This window comes from Anomaloglossus baeobatrachus, chromosome 1, assembly GCF_048569485.1.
Source record: "Anomaloglossus baeobatrachus isolate aAnoBae1 chromosome 1, aAnoBae1.hap1, whole genome shotgun sequence".
NCBI lineage: Eukaryota > Metazoa > Chordata > Amphibia > Anura > Aromobatidae > Anomaloglossus > Anomaloglossus baeobatrachus.
This window is the reverse complement of record NC_134353.1, coordinates 848,941,874-848,963,053: the sequence shown is the minus strand read 5'-3', so window position 1 is coordinate 848,963,053 and position 21,180 is coordinate 848,941,874. Positions and strand designations below refer to the sequence as shown.

Sequence of the window (21,180 nt, the reverse complement as noted above, 5' to 3'; positions counted from 1 at the left end):
GATTTTCTAACCAACAAACGTTCCTCCTGAGCAGTTGTCTTGTGGGGTCTGCCGGACCTGGGCTTGTCGAAAACATCTCCAGTCTCTTCAAATTTGTTTTAATTCTTTGTACTTGACGCAAGACACATTAATGGTGCCAGCCACCTCTGCAGTGGATCTGATCTTCAGCCTCTTGATAATCAAGGCTTTGGTCGCAGGATGGATATTTGGCATGTTGTCAGAGGTCAAGTTGCAGTTCAAGTGAAGGTCTGGGGTGCTGGGTTTCTTTTTATACACACTCACTAATTAACCGATCATTTAATGAGCACAGGTGAAGATGTAAATTAGGATTGGGTGCATTTTATGACAAGGCGACAAAACTTTTGTCTTGCCAAAATCTGACCTTTCTGTGTTCATTAAATGATCAATATTTCAGCTTTGCAGCAATTTTATTTTCATAACCTAAACCAAATTTGGAAGGGTTTCAACTTTCAAAAGAGTAATTTATAAAACCAATGGATGAATTTAAAGTCAGGTCATAAGCTTTTATTTACATAACACTCAGGGAGTGTGTGTGTGTGTATATATATATATATATATATATATATATATATATACAGTCATGTGAAAACGTTTGGGCACCCCTATTAATGTTAATCATTTTTCTTTATAACAATTTGGGTTTTTGCAACAGCTATTTCAGTTTCATATATCTAATAACTGATGAACTGAGTAATATTTCTGGATTGAAATGAGGTTTATTGTACTAACAGAAAATGTGCAATCCGCATTTAAACAAAATTTGACCGGTGCAAAAGTATGGGCACCTGAACATAAAAGTGACATTAATATTTTGTAGATCCTCCCTTTGCAAAAATAACAGCCTCTAGTCGCTTCCTGTAGCTTTTAATGAGTTCCTGGATCCTGGATGAAGGTATATTTGACCATTCCTGTTTAAAAAACAATTCCAGTTCAGTTAAGTTTGATGGTCGCCGAGCATGGACAGCACGCTTCAAATCATCCCACAGATTTTCAATGATATTCAGGTCTGGGGACTGGGATGGCCATTCCAGAACATTGTAATTGTTCCTCTGCATGAATGCCTGAGTAGATTTGGAGCAGTGTTTTGGATCATTGTCTTACTGAAATATCCATCCCCTGTGTAACTTCAACTTTGTCACTGATTCTTGCACATTATTGTCAAGAATCTGCTGATGCTGAGTTGAATCCATGCGACCCTCAACTTTAACAAGATCCCGGTGCCGGCATTGGCCACACAGCCCCAAAGCATGATGGAACCTCCACCAAATTTTTACTGTGGGTAGCAAGTGCTTATCTTGGAATGCCGTGTTTTTTTTCCTCCATGCATAACGCCTTTTTGTATGACCAAACAACTCAATCTTTATTTCATCAGTCCACAGGACCTTCTTCCAAAATGTAACTGGCTTGTCCAAATGTGTTTTTGCATACCTCAGGCGACTCTGTTTGTGGCGTGCTTGCAGAAACAGCTTCTTTCGCATCACTCTCCCATACAGCTTCTCCTTGTGCAACGTGCGCTGTATTGTTGACCGATGCACATTGACACCATCTGCAGCAAGATGATGCTGCAGGTCTTTGGAGGTGGTCTGTGGATTGTCCTTGACTGTTCTCACCATTCTTCTTCTCTGCCTTTCTGATCTTTTTCTTAGCCTGCCACTTCTGGGCCTAACAAGAACTGTACCTGTGTTCTTCGATTTCCTTACTATGTTCCTCACAATGGAAACTGACAGTTTAAATCTCTGAGACAACTTTTTGTATCCTTCCCCTGAACAACTATGTTGAATAATCTTTGTTTTCAGATCATTTGAGAGTTGTTTTGAGGAGCCCATGATGCCACTCTTCATAGGAGATTCAAATAGGAGAACAACTTGCAAGTGGCCACCTTAAATACCTTTTCTCATGATTGGATACACCTGCCTATGAAGTTCAAAGCTCGATGAGGTTACAAAACCAATTTAGTGCTTTAGTAAGTCAGTAAAAAGTAGTTAGGAGTGTTCAAATCAAGAAATTGATAAGGGTGCCCATACTTTTGCACAGGTCAAATTTTGTTTAAATGCGGATTGCACATTTTCTGTTAGTACAATAAACCTCATTTCAATCCAGAAATATTACTCAGTCCATCAGTTATTAGATATATGAAACTGAAATAGCTGTTGCAAAAACCCAAATTGTTATAAAGAAAAAAGGTTAACAGTAATAGGGGTGCCCAAACTTTTTCATATGACTGTATATATATATATATATATATATATATATATACTAGCTGTACTACCCGGCTTCGCCCGGGTTAATAACTGCTGTTAACAAAATAGAATGTATTAACAAAAATGTATTCTGCACACAAAACACACAAAACAAATAGATATAAATGTAATTATTAAAAGGCAAAAACTAAGCTGATAGAAGCATTTCACAACATATATTTCAACACCACAGATATTCCACACAGATTTAACTAAATTGGCCAAGTAATGTGCTCCGTCTGTCTCTTTCCAGGTCTCTCTCTTTCCAGGTCTGTCTCTTTCCAGGTCTGCCTCTTTCCAGGTCTGCCTCTTTCCTCGTCTGCCCCTTTCCTCATCTGCCTCTTTCCTCGTCTGCCTCTTTCCTCGTCTGCCTGTCTCTGTCTCTTTGTTTCTTTCCCCATCTGTCTCTTTCCAGGTCTGTCTCCCCGTCTCTTTGTCTGTGTCTTTTCCTGTCTGTCTCTTTCCGTGTCTGCCTGTCTTTGTCTGTCTCTGTTTCTCTGTCTCTTTCGCCATCTATCTCTATCAAGGTCTGTGTCTTTCCCCATCTATCTTTGTCGGTCTCTCTGGCTGTCTCCTCCTTCCCTGTCTGCCTGTCTCTGTCCCTGTCTGCATGTCTGTCTGTTTCCTTTCCCCATCTGTCTCTTTCCCCATCTGTCTCTTTCAAGGTGTGTCTCTTTCCAGGTGTGTCTCTTTCCAGGTCTGTTTCTGTCTTTCTCTTTCCCCGTCTGTCTCTGTCTGTCTTCTTCATTGTCTGTCTCTGTCTGTCTCTTTCCATGTCTGTCTCTGTCTATCTCTCTCTCTCTCTCTGTCTCTCTCTATCTGTCTCCCCACCGACATCTTATTACCTCACATATAAGCTTCTTATACTATGAATGTCTTTTGTTCCTATAGCAACCACTCACAGCTCCTACTAATAACCTGTAGTTCCAGGCTCCATTTACCTTAATGAAGGCATGTTTTTTGGAGAGTAACTGTAAAGCGCGGGGTTAAATTTTCCTGTCAAAACATAGTCTACGACGTTCCCTGGGTCACATTAGGTGTCTGTGCAAAATTTTGTGATTGTAAATGCGACGGTGCGGATACACTTTTCGTTTCACTTTTTCCCCCATTATGTAGATAGGGACAAAATTGATTGGTAAATTGAAACGCGTGGGGTTAAAATTTCGCCTCACAACATAGCCTATGACGCTCTCAGGGTCCAGACGTGTGAGTGTGCAAAATTTTGTGGCTGTAGCTGCGATGGTGCAGATGCCAATCCCGGACATACATACACACACACACACACACACACACACACACACACACACATTCAGCTTTATATATTATATATATATGCTGCTCAAAAAAATAAACGGAACACCAAAATACAAAATCCTAGTTTAAGTGTCCCCTTTATTATTTTGAGCAGTGCATATATATATATATATATATATATATATATATATATATATATATATATATATATATTACACAGTACAGACCAGAAGTTTGGACACACCTTCTCATTCCAACAGTTTTCTTTATTTTCATCTCTCTGAAAATTGTAGATTCACATTGAAGGCATCAAAACTATGAATGAAAACATGTGGAATGAAATACTTAACAAAAAATTGTAAAACAACTGAAAATATGTCTTATATTCTAGGTTTCTCAAAGTAGCCACCTTTTGCGTTGATTACTGCTTCACACACTCTTGGCATTTTGGCTAGACAGCTTCCAATTTACGTGGAAATCATGGTCTTAGTACAACTTTGATTTTCTTTTCAGACTCGCAGACGGACTCGAGGTCTTGTAAAATGTTCGTAAAATTTTGTGATTTCTTGCTATTTTTCAGGATGTCAAAAAAATTCTACAGCAACTTGAAATGTACTAACATTCTGTAGGTGTTTTGTATTAAAACACTCAGAGAAGATGGACTTAATAAAGATTTCCGAATTTGAGTCCTCACATGATGTGCAGTTACCTACATATATGAGACATCTTGCTGTAGACAAATCTGTTCGTAGGCTTGAAGAAACACACAGAAAAATAAGAGAGCAGCTGCCCAGAAAACCCAACTATTCGATGAGAAGTGAACTAAAGAGACTGAAGACCCACTGGACTCAAGATCCTCTTTCAGGCTGTTCCCCAAAAGAGTTGGCTTCAGCCGGCTTCTATAGAACTGGTTTGGAGAACAGCTGCCAGTGCTTCTGCTGTGGGTTGGTCCTGTGCAGGCAGTCTATATCTTCTACCCCATTGCAAAGGCATAAGAAGTTTAATCCTTTCTGTGCATTTATTCAGGGTAAAGATGCTGGTAATATACCAATTTATGATATTCGTGTGCAGCCAAAGGAGACTGACCCAATTGATGCCACAGAGTCCATGGAAAATGAACAGATTAGACTACAATCCTTCGCCTGTTGGCCCGTGTATGCTTCAATAAAACCCTGTGCACTAGCGGAGGCTGGATTCTTCTTCACAGGTAATACAATCAAATAATGGTGCCAATATGTAGTTGATGGAATTTTTAGATAAATTTGCATTAGTCGATCACTTCACCATCAGCTGTGCAAAGTCAAATCTAAAGTACACAGAGGTCCAACGTGCTTTTTTTAAATTTTATTTCAGCACTGTAGTGGTGCTTTAAATTCAAAAGTCCTCTGCCCCCTGTCTTATACTCACTTACTGCCATCTTCAACTGTTTCCAGCATCGCTTCGGTCAGTCTCCAGTGATCTGTCAACTGCTGGCATTGTTTCATGGAGCGTGCCGGATATCACAAATGAACAAAAGTCTATGAGAGCCTCATTCCTGCTCTCATAGACTTGCATTTAGCGCTTGTGATATACAGTTAGGTCCAGAAATATTTGGACAGTGACACAATTTTCGCGAGTTGGGCTCTGCATGCCACCACATTGGATTTGAAATGAAACCTCTACAACAGAATTCAAGTGCAGATTGTAACGTTTAATTTGAAGGTTTGAACAAAAATATCTGATAGAAATTGTAGGAATTGTACACATTTCTTTACAAACACTCCACATTTTAGGAGGTCAAAAGTAATTGGACAAATAAACCAAACCCAAACAAAATATTTTTATTTTCAATATTTTGTTGCGAATCCTTTGGAGGCAATCACTGCCTGAAGTCTGGAACCCATGGACATCACCAAACGCTGGGTTTCCTCCTTCTTAATGCTTTGCCAGGCCTTTACAGCCGCAGCCTTCAGGTCTTGCTTGTTTGTGGGTCTTTCCGTATTAAGTCTGGATTTGAGCAAGTGAAATGCATGCTCAATTGGGTTAAGATCTGGTGATTGACTTGGCCATTGCAGAATGTTCCACTTTTTTGCACTCATGAACTCCTGGGTAGCTTTGGCTGTATGCTTGGGATCATTGTCCATCTGTACTATGAAGCGCCGTCCGATCAACTTTGCGGCATTTGGCTGAATCTGGGCTGAAAGTATATCCCGGTACACTTCAGAATTCATCCGGCTACTCTTGTCTGCTGTTATGCCATCAATAAACACAAGTGACCCAGTGCCATTGAAAGCCATGCATGCCCATGCCATCACGTTGCCTCCACCATGTTTTACAGAGGATGTGGTGTGCCTTGGATCATGTGCCGTTCCCTTTCTTCTCCAAACTTTTTTCTTCCCATCATTCTGGTACAGGTTGATCTTTGTCTCATCTGTCCATAGTATACTTTTCCAGAACTGAGCTGGCTTCATGAGGTGTTTTTCAACAAATTTAACTCTGGCCTGTCTATTTTTGGAATTGATGAATGGTTTGCATCTAGATGTGAACCCTTTGTATTTACTTTCATGGAGTCTTCTCTTTACTGTTGACTTAGAGACAGATACACCTACTTCACTGAGAGTGTTCTGGACTTCAGTTGATGTTGTGAACGGGTTCTTCTTCACCAAAGAAAGTATGCGGCGATCATCCACCACTGTTGTCATCCGTGGACGCCCAGGCCTTTTTGAGTTCCCAAGCTCACCAGTCAATTCCTTTTTTCTCAGAATGTACCCGACTGTTGATTTTGCTACTCCAAGCATGTCTGCTATCTCTCTGATGGATTTTTTCTTTTTTTTCAGCCTCAGGATGTTCTGCTTCACCTCAATTGAGAGTTCCTTAGACCGCATGTTGTCTGGTCACAGCAACAACTTCCAAATGCAAAACCAAACACCTGTAATCAACCCCAGACCTTTTAACTACTTCATTGATTACAGGTTAACGAGGGAGACGCCTTCAGAGTTAATTGCAGCCCTTAAAGTCCCTTGTCCAATTACTTTTGGTACCTTGAAAAAGAGATGGCTATGCATTACAGAGCTATGATTCCTAAACCCTTTCTCCGATTTGGATGTGAAAACTCTCATATTGCAGCTGGGAGTGAGCACTTTCAGCCCATATTATATATATAATTGTATTTCTGAACATGTTTTTGTAAACAGCTAAAATAACAAAACTTGTGTCACTGTCCAAATATTTCTGGACCTAACTGTAACTTCTGATGTCCGGCCAGTCCGAAGTTACTGGCACAAGATGATGCTGTGGGACCGGAGCGACATTGAAAAAAAAGGTAAAGACTATGGAGACAGGGGTAGGGAACTTAGATATAATGCACCATTACAGCACTGTAAAAAGAAAAAAATGGAGTGTTGCTGTAAAAGAAACTATAAGACTTTAACTTTCTGAATGTGTCAAGTGCTAAAACTGGCATGTAGGTTATAGTAAAAGTGGGCAAATGCATTCAAATTGTGTAAGTAGCCCTTAAGAGGTGTGTTTTCAGGGCAAACCTAAAGGGAACCTGTCACCGTTTTTTCGGCCTAAAAGTTGCAGCCACCACCACCGGGCTCTTATATACAGCATTCTAACATGCTATATATAAGAGCCCAGGCCGCTGTGAGAACATAAAAAAAACTTTATAATACCTACCTAACGGTCGGTGCCGGTGCCACCTCTTTTAGCCATCTTTGTTCTCCTTCCCTAGCCGCGGTGCATGACGCGTCCGACGTCATATACACTCGCCGGCATTCAGGTCCTGAGCAGGCGCACTTTGATTTGCCCTGAGTAGGGCAGATCAAAGTATTGTAGTGCGCCTGCGCTTGACTGGCGAGTGTGTATGATGTAGACACATCATGCACACAGGCTTCAGAAAGAGGACAAAGATGTCCGAAAGAGATGGCCCACCACACGACCGATAGGTAAGCATTATAAAGTGTTTTTTATGTTCTCTCAGCGGCCTGGGCTCTTATATACAGCATGTTAGAATGCTGTATATAAGAGCCCGGTGGTGGTGGCCGCAGCTTATAGGCCGAAAAACCGGTGACAGGTTCCCTTTAAGTTTGCCCTGAAAATACACCTCTTAAGGGCTACTTACACAATTTGAAAAAAGGCAAGATAGGAAAAGATGATAACTAGATCAATGTGCGATGTTCGAAAAATACACACGGTACAACATGGTAATTTACTAAATGTATGTGATAATCATAAGAGTGTCAGTCTGATGTAGTAGTTCATGTAGATAAGAAGTAATGAAATTACACACAGAATTAGAGATATCAGATATAGGCATGTTTCAGAATAAAGATTTTTTTTCACACACAAAAAAATTGCTAAGGGTGAAATATGAGATTTGCCGTGACGTGGCGAGGCAGCTCAAGAAATTGCAATTTTTTTGCCAAAAATCTCAAAATTTTTATAATAAGTACAGTTTGGAATTTTAGTGCTGAAGTGCACATTTAGTGCTGGCTTTTTGTTTTTCTTCATTGAATTGGTCGGTGGTTGACCTCCACCTTGCTATGCACCCCAATTTGGGATGTATTCCATCTGTCTAGATTATGGCGGTTGGTGACTGTTCACATTGTCATCAGGCCTTGTCCACAGGCTATTTACTTCATGCAGCATTTGCTTGGACCTGTCCCGCCCACAGCCAAGTCATGGGTACGGGATTGAAATAGACCAGGTGAGTGCTGCTAAGAGCAGTTCTACTATTCATATGTGAGGCTGTATGGCACATTTTATAAAAATATTTTAGTGTAGGACTGCCTCAAATGAGATTTGCCGTGACGTGGAGAGGCAGCTCAAGAAATTGCAATTTTTTGCCAAAAATCTCAAAATTTTTATAATAAGTACAGTTTGGAATTTTAGTGCTGAAGTGCACATTTAGTGCTGGCTTTTTGTTTTTCTTCTAAGGGTGAAATCTGTGGTGGAAATTTGCTTTTGGTTTAAAATCAACAAGTACATTTTATATTTTATCTGCAGCATTGATGAGATTTCTCTACTTTTCTGCTAATACCAGGTGTTACAGAATTTCTCACTGCAAATTATTACAGCAGATGGGACTCCATGGGTAAAAAAAAAATGTGTGTAATTGTTTATCAGCACGACTGAAATAAAAGAAGAATCATAAATTATAATGGGGTGACTATGTGACCACCTGGAGATGTTTAGATTAAAAAAGGGGACGAGCCAACATCCAACCTCAGAAACTCTAAAGCGGGCTTTACACACAGCGACATCGCTAGCAATGTCGCTGGTGAAAGCACCCGCCCCCGTCGGTTGTGCGTCACGGGCAAATCGCTGCCCATGGTGCAGAACATCGCTCGGACCCGTCACACTTACTTACCTGCCTAGCGACGTCGCTGTGGCCGGCGAACCGCCTCCTTTCTAAGGGGGCGGTTTGTTTGGCGTCACAGCAGCGTCACTAAGCGGCCGGCCAATAGAAGCGGAGGGGCGGAGATGAGCGGGCCGAATATCCCGCCCACCTCCTTTCTTCCTCATTGCGGTTGGCCGCAGGTACGGTGATGTTCCTGCTGTGTCACACATAGAGATGTGTGCTGCCGCAGGAACGACGAACAACCTGCGTCCTGAAACAGCAACGATAATCGGGATTAGAACGACTGGTCAACGATCAGCGATTAGGTGAGTAATTTTGATCGTTAATAGTCGTTCCTGCGTTTCACACGCAACGACATCGCTAACGAGGCCGGATGTGCGTCACGAATTCCGTGACCCCAACGATTTCTCATTAGCGATGTCGATGCGTGTAAAGCCCGCTTAAGGGTTTAGGTTTAGGTGCACCACCCGTCACAAACTCACACTCTGCTCACAGGAGCGGGTCGACTGCATAAAGATGCATGCAACCAACCCGCTTCTGTGAGAAGAGTATGAGTCCATGAAGGGTGATGCACAGCGAAACTCGCGCGAGATACACGCAAGGCAATCGCAAGTGGAACACCGGCCTTAGGGTTCGTTCCACTTGCATTTTGCATGGGTGAGTGCAATCCGATAAAACATCGGATTGCTCTCACTCGAATGCAAAAACTATTGGGCAGTGTCCATCATTGATTGATTCCTTATGCCGCGGAATGGATTGCAGCATGCTGCGATTGGCAGTGAGTCTCGGCTCATGCACCCCCATAAAAGTCTATGGGAGCGTGTGAAACATCACACTGCACTCACATGTCATCCGACCAAAGTGCGATATACGCAGATCCAGGCAGCGGAGGAGATGGGGAGAAAGTACTCCCTCCCTCTTCTCCGCACCTCTGATACGATCGCAAGAGTCGCATGACCCTCGACTGACACCCGCAGCCGAGGGTCATTGGCATATCGCTTCCGATGATCTCGCATTAGAAGCTATACGCTATTGGAACCGTACCCTCAGCAGCGTTTTGGAGTGCTCACACTCATTGTGGGAACATACCCTTAGGGGTACTTTGCACGTTGCGACATCGCTACTGCAATATCGTTGGGGTCAAATCGAAAGTGACGCACATCCGGCGCCGGTAACGACGTTGCAACGTGTAAAGCCTAGATGCGCCGATAAACGTTCGCAAAAGCGTTGAAAATCGGTGATCTGTGTTGCGTCGGACATTTTCATAATGTTTCACCAATAGGTGTGAAGCCGCAGGAGCGAGGAACATCTCCTTACCTGCCTCCACCAGCTATGCAGAAGGAAGGAGATGGGCGGGATGTATACGTCCCGCTCATCTCCGCCCCTCCGCTTCTATTGGCCGCCTGCCGTGTGACGTCGCTGTGACGCCGCACGACCCGCCCCCTTAGGAAGGAGGCGGGTCGCCGGCCAGAGCGACGTTGCAGGGCAGGTAAGTGCATGTGAAGCTGCCATAGCAATAATGTTCGCTACGGCAGCTATCACAAGATATTGCATGTGCGACGGGGGCGGGTACTATCGCATTCGGCATCGCTATCATCGGCTAGCTATGTCGCAATGTGCAAAGTACCCCTTAGACTAAACAGTCCTCAATGATCTAGATTTATCACAATGCTACATGCTGTTTGATAAATCTGGAATACTTCTATACAGTGGCGTAACTAGAGTTTAATGGGCCCTGGTGCAAAGTGTGGACCTGGGCCCCCCTCTCCACGTACACCGACACTTGGGGTACGAGATAATGACACTGATAGTCGGGGTACTGGATAATGACGCTGACACTTGGCCCTTCCCCACAGCACGCAGGTTTTCCATGATCTGAAATCCCTTTATCAGCACCCTGCTTTCCTATGGTCTGATATCCATCTTTTCCTCGGCACCCAGATTTCCCATGGTCTGCTATAGATCTTTCCCTCAGCACCCAGCTTTCCCATATCAGAGCATGGGAAAGCTGGGTGCTGAGAGAATATGTATAGTAGAGCATGGGAAAGCTGGGTGCTGAGGGAAAGAGCCTTTTTCTCTCAGCACAAAACATTCCCATCCCATGCTTTGTCCCTCCTCGTATATAATTCTCCAAATACTATTATACAAGGATAGGAGTTTCGGTCTGATAGAGCGCTATTAGATGGGCTGCCAGTTTTTTAAGATGATTAACTTTAATATTAATATAAGCTCCTGTTATTATACAACGCGTATCAGCAAATCCACTGTTGCTTTCCTCAGGTACCACGGGGTTTTCTTCTCCTGGGATGCCACGGTGGCCTTGTCTGGCTCTGTGACTCCGGTGTCGCAGGCGGGGACGCCGACGCCGCTGCTGCGCTCTCGCTAACACTCAAGTCCGGCGCTGCTGCGACTGCTGCTCGGTGGCTCGAGTGGTGGGCCGGATCTGGGGACTCGAGCGGCGCTCCTTGCCTGTGAGTGAAAGGGGTGGTTGGTTTGGGGAATTTAGTCCGTGACGCCACCCACAGGTTGTGGTGAAGATGGGCACCACCGCTGCTGGTGACGGGGATCCCGGGAGCGATGGTAGGGAGCAGCCGTGATGTTGTTTCCCCCCTTCGTGGGTAGGGGTTGGTGATCCCGGGGCCCGATGATGTGACGGGGAGGCAGGGTTGGTGAGGTGCAGGGTTGCAAGGATAGCGCGGCGCGGTGCCGGATGGCACGGGTGTACTCACTCAGAAAGGTAAAAAGGTACAAAGTCCTCGGTAAACCAAACGGCTGGATGGATGGGTCCCGTAGCAGGCTGCAGTGTCTCTCCCCAGACAGGTGATGGCGGCTGTCTTTCCCTGCACCTTGATGTTCTCCTTCTGACTACTATGGATTCCCAACGGTAGTCCGCTCCCCGGTGTATGGATACTGGAGGAGCCCTGGCCCTTGGGTCTCTAGCCTTAGGCGGTAGCTGTATACCCTCACGGTGTGGGCGATTGCCTTAAATCGGGACTTTTGCTGTTATGAAACCCCTGGGGTTCCAGTCACATTCGGATCTGACTATTGTCGGCGGCTCCAAGCCTGGTTGGGGTCCGATGGCCCTGCTTGTGTGTGCTGGCTTCACTTCGCTCCCCGGTCGGTACCGGCGGGCCGTTGCTCCACCACTCCTGCAGACGGCCACCACCGTCTGCCAACCTTGCTGTCAGTGCCTGGGCCACAAACCCAGACACCAAAGTGCTTGCTCCTCTCACTTCAAACTCCAACACTGTTCTGTCACTTTTCCCGCCTCCAGGCCTGTGAACTCCTCGGTGGGTGGAGCCAACCGCTTAGCTCCGCCCAACCTGGTGTAGACATCAGACCCTGGAGGAAGGCAACAAGGGTTTTGTGTTTGGCTGTTGTCCCTGTTTAGTGGGGGTGGGGGTGTTTGTGTGTTATCTGTGATGACCTGGCGAGGCCAGGGCGCCACACTGGCAGTGTCAATAAAGATGGGTGTGATGGGAATAGTTGTTCGTGACGCTACTTGTGGTGTGCGGCCAAATTTAGCCACCGCTGTGGAACTTCTTCTCTGGGGCGGAAGACTACGCAGCTCGGATGGTACAGCTCTCCAAAGGTAGAGCTCAGGCCCCAGGGAGGATGTTGGGAGTGGTGGTAGTCACTTATGGCGCAGGGGCACAATGGGGAGTGAGCTGGCAATGATGGGACAACACAGAGGGTGCAGTTGAAGTTCTTTTTGCTCACTGAAGTCACTGTGCCCTTGGATTGCGGTGCTCTGCCGTGATAGGCTCTAGATGATCCCGGACAGTTCGGAGGTCAGAACTGGTGTGTTTCTCTGTGAGCCCTTCCTCCCTGCACTGTGTAGTGAGTCCCTGCAGCCTGAAGCTACGCTGGGACCCGAGTCTTTGGATTAGCTACGTTCCTGTCCCATATGACAGGCAATGCGAGTCCGTAGTTGGTGCCGTCCTTTTGGTCATGATGACTCCTGGCTCTACATGCTGCTGTGCCCCAGGATCTGTGTGGGCCAGAAGACTTAAAATCCTCTGCCCAGCGGATTCTGCTGGCAGGACTTGCAAGGCCCACCAGCCTCTGCACCCTGAGGTGTGCGCTGGTCCTGAGGGAGCTATCAGCTCTCCCCTCAGCGACCGTGTTCTCCACGTCTCACATGTTGCCTGTCTTTCTCTGTTCTGACGCAGTGTGTTTCTGTAACCTTACTCCCCAGTGTATAGCTCCATCTCCCCGGGTTGCTGAACTAGTGGGTGGGAGGTCTCAATCACTATGGTGACCATCCAAATGGCCCTCCCCTAACCCAGTCCCAATGGATGGCAATGTGCCGCCCTACGGGCTCGGCTGTGACCGCCGAGGCGCTCGGATCCGTGCTCGTACTGCGGCTGGTGGCTCGAGCCTCTCATGGACCCGGGGGTCAAGTCGCTCTGTAAGGGAGTTGGCGCTTCACGTGGGGATTTGGGTGTTTGGTTTGAAATGATAGTTCGTGACGCCACCCACGGGTTGTGGTGATTGTAGACACCACCGCTGCAGTGAAGGTATGGGGACCCTTGGGAGCGGTGTAGTAGCGCAGCTAGGTGTTGACCCCTCCGTGAGTAGGAGATGTTGGTCCCGGGGTCCGGCGGGCCTGGGCCCGGGTGCAGGGTGTAGTGTTGCGGTGCAGCGCGGCGCGGTGCCTGATGGCACTGGTGTACTCACTCTGACACAAGACACTGGAGTCACTGGTAAACCAAATGGAGTGATGAACGGGGCCCGCAGCCGGCTGCAGCTTTTCCCAGATTAGGTTTGTGGTATCCGCCTTTCTCCTGCACCTGTGTGTGTGAATCTTGACTCCTGTGCCTAGACACCGGTAGTCAGCTCCCCGACGTGTATCTGTCGTAGGAGCCCGTTTGCCCGCAGACGCTGGCCCTTTGGATCTCTTGCCCTTGGCAGTGGCACTTATCCGGAATGGTTGGGCTGTTGCCTTTGTCGCGGGCGGGGGCCAGTCCTCCATCCCGGGGCTGCTCGGGAAATCACGCTCGGGTCCGGTACCTTTTCCTTGGTGGCTCGAGTCAGGCTGGACCTGGGGCTCGAGCAGCGCTCCTTGCCCACGAGTGAAAATGGGGATTGGATTTTGGATAAAGTTCTGATCGTCTGTGACACCACCCGTGGGTTGCGGTGATAAGGTGGTGGCACCACCGCCGCCTCTGGGGACCATGCCCGGGACTGATGGTGTGGGGCAGCAAGGTGGGATCCCCTCCACGGGTAGGGGAGTTGTAGTCCCGGGGCCCAATTGGGAGTTGTGGTGGTGGCAGGGATTGCAGGGAATAGTACACTCACAGTTCGGTTATCGTGGTGCTGGATGAAGCTGGATTGATGTGGAGGGTCAGGAACGCAGATGGAAGAAATACTCAGAGTCTTTTGTAAACCAAATTGATGATAGCTGGTGCCCACGGCCGGCTGCTCTGAGGACGGGTCCCACATCCGTGTGTGTAATTCAGGTGTTGTTTTCCTGCCTGAGGTCTGTGTCTGTGTCAGCTCCGTGCACCAGTCCGGACAGGGTCCCAACAGCTGGCACTGGGGGGCCACTACCCTCTCCCAATCCACTTCGGGTCCCCACAAGCGGCTGGCCTATTCCTGAGGCCCTCACTGCCACTCTCCCTAGCTTCCCACTGGATCTGCGTCCAGACTTCTCTCCTCCTGCAGACTGACTGAAAACTAAACTCTGCTCTGCTTTTTCTAAGCTCATCCCGCCCCTCCCTTTTCCTGGGGAGAGATTGAGTGGGACCTGATTGGATGGTGTCTTTCTGTGTGTGGGAAACTCCCCAAGGGAGTGTGAGATCTGCACCAAAAACATGGATGCAGACCTCTGTTTTTGCCAGGGCGACACACCTTCAATCGGGACATAGGTGGGAATGAACCCCTGAGGTCCAGACCGCAATCCGTTAATTTGACTATGGTGGTGGCTTCTAGCCTAGTTCGGGGTCTGAGTACCCTACCTGGTATTCCGGTATCCAGTTGGCTCCCCGGTTCGGTCCGGCGGGCCACTACTCTATCCCGGTCCCTTACGGTTCCACCGGTCATTTTCCCGGTCTCCTGCAGGCGGCCACTACCGTCTGCCTCCTTGCAAGTGGTGACTGGGCTACGACCCAGCCACCTGGTAGTCTTTGGCAGGCCTGAGCGCAGGTCTGCCTGAGAACTCAACCTCCCTCCTGCACTGTCAAAACTACCCTCCTCTTCAACTTGAACTCGACTACTTAGGTTCCCGCCTCCAGGCCTGTGAACTCCTCGGTGGGTGGAGCCAACCGCCTGGCTCCACCCCCCTGGTGTAGACATCAAACCTGGAGGGTGGTGACAAGGCTTTTAAGTTTGGCTGATGTTACCTAACTGGGAGAGGGGTGTGGTGTTGTGTGTGACTACCTGGGATGACTTGGATAGTCCAGGGCGTCACAGCAACTAAGCTGTTTGTTGAATGGATTGTGATGCACACCAGTGAATGACCCCCTCCTTACCCGGGATGAATACTGCACCTCAGTTGAGGCGCAGTACCCTGTGGCGCATTAATGCGCAGGGGCGCTACAACACCACCTTTTAGACTCAACAGTCATGTCCACTATAAACAAGAGAGAATTTTCACGGTTGCTGTGAGCGAAATACACTCCTTCCATGTCATTTCCACCCCCAAGATAATAACATTTGTTTTACAAGCACTCTGGAAATCAATACAGCACAGCCTTGTATGGTGTATTCAGACGTGGGCTATATTGATACATGTGACCAGTTTAATTAGGGTCACAGACAAAGGACAAGGTCCTTCTGAACTATGCACCAATAGGAACAGTAGAGGCATGAATAGAAATGTGAAACTGGCTACCATGACATCATAAGTTATAGGACAAACTGGATACTACAGGAACAAAAGGATTCTGTTCTCTCACATTCCTCGCTTTTGTGACCAATTACGGGTATATCAGGATGTATATAGAAGCGCGCAATCTTTTTCACTGCAGGGAGTCACAGACAAAGGACAAGGTCCTTCTGAACTATGTACCAATAGGAACAGTAGGGGTATGAATAGAAATGTGAAACTTCCCCGCCCATCAGTGTTCCGTGATCACCATGACATCATAAGTTATAGGACAAAATGGGTACTACAGGGACAGGGATAATAAGTTTAATGCACATGTACTGCAGACTTAATAAATGAATGTTTTATAAATTACCTTTGCTATATTATATAACACAGGAACAAGAGACCATGTGCAGTGCTTCTCCTGTGGTGGATGTTTGGCAAATTGGGAAGAAAATGATGATCCCTGGAAAGAACATGCAAAATGGTTTCCAGAGTAAGTTTCATATCACGTATCATTCATATCATGTATAATTCATATCACATATCACACCAATGCTGTATCCCTATTTTACTATACAGTATATAACCTTTGAACATAATAGGAAAGCTTTAGAAACATGAAATCTATTGATCATATACGGTAAGTAAAGAGGTCATACCAGAGGGGAATGTACTGTATATATATATATATATATTAGATATAAAATGTATATCCCGGTGTGGACAAAATTGCACACATCCACAAATAGCATGAAAAAGCAAAATAAGAAAAACTGTAGCCTTCCAAAAGAAGGTGCTAATTAAAACATATACGTTATTAAATACAATTAAAAAAGTCGGACATACAAAAAACATACATGATTAGACAAACAGTAATGTGACATGAAAAGCACATATAATGTCACAAATAGTCAAGTTACATACATTATTGTAGTATCCACGAAATGAGCCTATTGTAAACAAGACTACCATGCGTGTAAAGGGTTAATCACCCACTGGCCCAGGTGGACGTAGCAATTGTAGGAATGTATTTTTTTTCTCCCTGGCGTTACATGGCTCTTTTTGCCTTTCCTGTAATGTAATGTAGACTGTACATTATGGCTTGTTTCAAATTTTCCCTAGTAATGTATAAAATATGTTAACACAATCAACATTCAGTCCTGAAAGTTTCTCGAATTTTTAATAAATAATGAATAATTCCAACATATATATTTTTGTAAAGGTGTATATTTCTCCAGAGGAACAAGACTAGTGATGAGCTTCAGCAATACATCAAAATTTACTGTGGTTTTGTGGAAATGACGGTAAGTGTGAAATATACTTTAAAGTAAACCTAAAGGCCGCTTTACACACTGCGATATCGGTACCGATATCGCCAGCGTGTGTACCCGCCCCCATCGGTTGTGCGACATGGGCCAATCGCTGCCCGTGTCGCACAACATCGCACGGACCCGTCACACGGACTTACCTTCCCTGCGACGTCGCTGTGACCGGCGAACTGCTTCCTTTCTAAGGGGGCGGTTCGTTCAGCGTCACAGCGACGTCACAGCAGCATCACTGAACCGCCGCCCAATAGAAGCGGAGGGGCGGAGATGAGCGGGATGTAACATCCCGCCCACCTCCTTCCTTCCGCATTGTGGCCGGGACGCAGGTAAGGTGAGGTTCCTCGTTCCTGCGGTGTCACACGGAGCGATGTGTGCTGCGAGGAACGAGGAACAACTTCGTTACTGCTGCAGTAACGATATTTGAGAATGGACCCCCATGTCACCGATGAGCGATTTTGCACATTTTTGCGACGATGCAAAATCGCTCATAGGTGTCACACACAACAAAATCCGTGACCCCAACGAGATCACTTGAGCGATGTCGTAGCGTGTAAAGCCCGCTATACACTGCTCAATCACAACCTTCATTACTATAGATCTATTGCTGAGCTAGGTGTACATGCACAGCCATGCATTGCTGGAGTCCTAACTTCATTCACAGTTAACTATTTGAAGAAGACACATACTATGGCCAATGTTTTTTATCATTTTACATTTACAAGCATTCTTTGACGTGTTCTTTATGTGCTGTTTATTGTAATAGCTGGTGTTAAAATGCTGATGTAAATTGGTCACCTATTTTTCAAGTAAAGTTTCCAATATACGGTATAATGCTGGTGTTCTCTTGAATCTGGCATTGTATATTTTTTGTTCCTGCACTTCTCCATTCCTGAGATTTGGCCCACTTAACTCCGGAATGTCTGACTGATCGGCCTTACCTTGCCCGACCGAGCACCACCCAACCTTTGCCTCACGAGTCCTTATCTAAAATAAACACACAGACTGCGTGATATTTGGATATAAAAGGCCACAGCAGCCCCGTTTATTGAATAATAAACAATACAATCAACAATAAATAACATTTTATTAGACTCGTAACCCTGAATAGAAAAACCCGAAAGGAGGAGGGGTAGATAAATGTTACCACCGAACCACTTGATCGCAACATCAGCTCCCCCATCTGCCCTCAGCCGCACTTCATCGGCTCAAGGATACCTAGCCGAATGTTGCCCAACCAATGTCCCGCTGAGACGTCAACCCAGCAAGGACCCATGTTAACCAAACAACTGCACCACCAGGAGTAACCTGCTCCTACACTGGGTTCCCCCCTCGCTGTTTTGTGCAAACCCCACCTTCAAATACACCCCCTTTCCACTCGCTGCTGTGACAGAGATTGCTCCTCAACTTCCGACATTGTCAGATAAACAAAATTGTACCAGGGCAGTTGTCCAGGTTGGAATGACCCCCCCCTGACCTATATACTGCCCCACAAACACCACCCCCTGACCAATCAAGCGGCCCCAAAATCCCAACAGTTCCTATAGCTCCACCCTACACTTTTCCTGTACAAAACTGAAATTAACCTCTAAAACTGACCCTAAGGGGTACTTTGCATGCTGCGACATCGCTAGCCGATGATAGCGATGCCGAGTGCGATAGTACCCTGTTACACGTCGTGGCTCTCTTGTTGCAAGGAATGAGGTGGTCCCCCATTCCTTGTCAGCCACGAGCCCTACTGCTCAGCAGCACCAAAGGTCTGGGAGACTGTGCAGTCTGCAGGAGTTGCCTTCTCAGAGACACAGCAGAAGGGTGACACCTAGTGGTTCTCCCCTTGCAGGGAATGGAGCAGTCTCCCATCCCTTGTCTGCCACGAGCTCTCCTGCTCAGCATCATGGAGGCTCTGGGAAGTTGTGCAGTGTGCAAAGAATAGATGCGCAGGGAAGCAGCAAGACTTCCCATGTCTCTGCACATTGTGAAACCGGGGATCCCGCCTTTATGACCCAGAGGCAGGAGGATGAGCATGTGCTCCACGTGACGTCTTCTGATTCGCTCACTGATATCACACGGCCCCATGACGAGGCTGGTGATGTGCTGAATCCTGACTGGCTGGGCCAGGACGTCACGAACCCTGATTGAGTCACGCCCGTCTCGCGCCCGCCCTTGGGTGGAGCTACACCTCCTTAAAAGCTCCCCCTGCCATCATGGCGGTGCGCGACCGGCCTTCTATGTTTGGATGTCTGGCAGCGTGCTGCCACGCCACGCCACGCCACGCCACGCCACGCCACGCCACGCCACGCCACGCCACGCCACGCCACGCCACGCCACGCCACGCCACGCCACGCCACGCCACGCCACGCCACGCCACGCCACGCCACGCCACGCCACGCCACGCCACGCCACTGTACAGACATCATTGTCTTTCGTGGGCTTTGCCCTTGCTGCTCAGGCAGCACCTGGTTTGCAGGCCGTGTTCCTGCCTTGCTGCTCCGGCAGTATCTCCTTCAACAGGCCGTGTTCCTGTCCCAGGTGAGCTCCTCGAGTCTCCACCGGACTCACCTGGTTATTGAAAGCACACGTGCGTGGGCACCTCTGTGCTACCCTCGTGCCATATCCTGTGACTCCCGCTGGCACACGTGCGTAGGCACCTCTGTGCGTCCCCGTGCAACAGGTACACCGTACGAGAAGCCCCGAGCCATACAACCCTCACGGGTTAGGGTGGACCGGTGTACATAGATCGTCTGTGACGTTCCAGACGATCACTAGTAGCAACCCGCTCACTCTTTCCTGACCATAGCAGCGGTCCCTTACACCGCACAGTGGACCTTGACCGGCGGAAGCTGTCCATTTCCCATCTTGGCACGCTTCCCCGGGTCCCCCTCGTAACATTACGGTCGCGCCAAAGGTCTGGCTATGGCGGAAGAGCAGCAGCAGTTGCTGCGTTATGTGCAGCAGTTGGAGTCACGATTGGCAGCAGTGGAGCGGTCTTCCCTCAATAAGGCTGCTCTAGCAACAGTCGCCACCCAAGCGGCTACTCAGGCTGTGGAATTGACCAGAAAGTCGCCTCGCCTTGCGCTCCCAGAGCGCTTCAACGGGGACAGCTCCGAGTGCCGTGGTTTCATAAACCAGGTTACCACCTACTTGGAGATGTCCGCCACTCTTTATGCTACTGAGAAGGCGAAAGTAGCATTCGTCCAGTCCCTGCTCACAGGGAGAGCGCTAAAATGGTCCACGCCGTTGTGGGAGCGCGGAGATCGGGTGGTGAATCACCTTCCAGTTTATCTTGAGGCCATGAGAAAGGTGTTCCTCGGGCCTCAAGTCACCCACGACTCCGCGCTGCGACTCCTACGCCTTCGGCAAAAGTCCACTTCAGTCGGGGACTTTGCGGTGCAGTTCAGGACACTCGCCGCAGAGCTGGACTGGCCAGATAAAGTCCTTGTCCCTGTGTTCTGGGAGGGTCTGGCAGGGTTCGTCAAAGACGCACTGGCCACGCGTGATGTGCCGACCACCTTAGAGGCCTTGATACGGCTTGCTTCTCGCATAGACATCCGCCACGCGGAGCGGAGGCTCGAGGTCTCTTCAGCACCCACGTCTACCTGGCCTACAGAGCCTCTGACTCTCCTTCCCCACCAGACCAGTCTCCCAGCCAGTTCTGTTGATGACTCTGTGGAGCCCATGGAAGTCTCCAAGGTGGTCTCCTCTACCACAGGCTCTCGGCCGCCGGTCGTTTGCTTTGCCTGTGGGCAGAGGGGACATGTAGCTACCCGATGTTCAAAACCATCGGAAAAGAGACAAAGTCTGGTTTCCATCAGAGGAGGAACCCTAGACGCTGCCTCTCCTTCTAAATTAACCCTCAGCGCCCAGTTGCAGTTCGGCACCACTGTCTTCCCTGCCCTGGCTTGTTTAGACACTGGCGCTGACGGCAATTTCATTTCAGCCTCCCTGGCAACTAGGTACTCTGTTCCCCTGGTCCTGTTGCCTAAACCAATCAGTGTCCAGGTAGTCAACGGGTCCCTACTTGCCAAACCCATTACCCAGATCACTGTCCCTCTCAGGATGGATGTACCACCAGGCCACCATGAGCAGGTGTCCTTTCTGGTGCTTCCAGAAGGGACGGATGAGATCCTACTAGGACTCCCCTGGTTGAAACGGCATGCTCCGATACTCAACTGGACAACAGGGGAGATC

At 47.6% G+C, this 21,180-nt stretch overlaps 1 protein-coding gene across 4 annotated transcripts in view; it reads left to right on the top strand.

The window, feature by feature from the left end:
- The first annotated feature begins 4,107 nt into the window (after positions 1 to 4,107).
- The window catches only part of LOC142301166 (baculoviral IAP repeat-containing protein 1-like), a 91,509-nt gene continuing 74,436 nt past the window's right edge, over positions 4,108 to 21,180 (top strand). For 2 of the 4 annotated variants that reach the window (XR_012752703.1, XM_075342206.1), the window contains exons 1-3: positions 4,108 to 4,722; positions 16,064 to 16,163; positions 16,893 to 16,974. Coding sequence is in view for 3 of the 4 variants with exons in the window: in XM_075342206.1 (XP_075198321.1) it covers positions 4,173 to 4,722; positions 16,064 to 16,163; positions 16,893 to 16,974 (732 nt within the window). In the remaining variant the exon portion in view is untranslated. The remainder of the gene's footprint in view (positions 4,723 to 16,063; positions 16,164 to 16,892; positions 16,975 to 21,180) is intronic. The other 2 variants (XM_075342198.1, XM_075342214.1) reach the window with 2 other exon arrangements.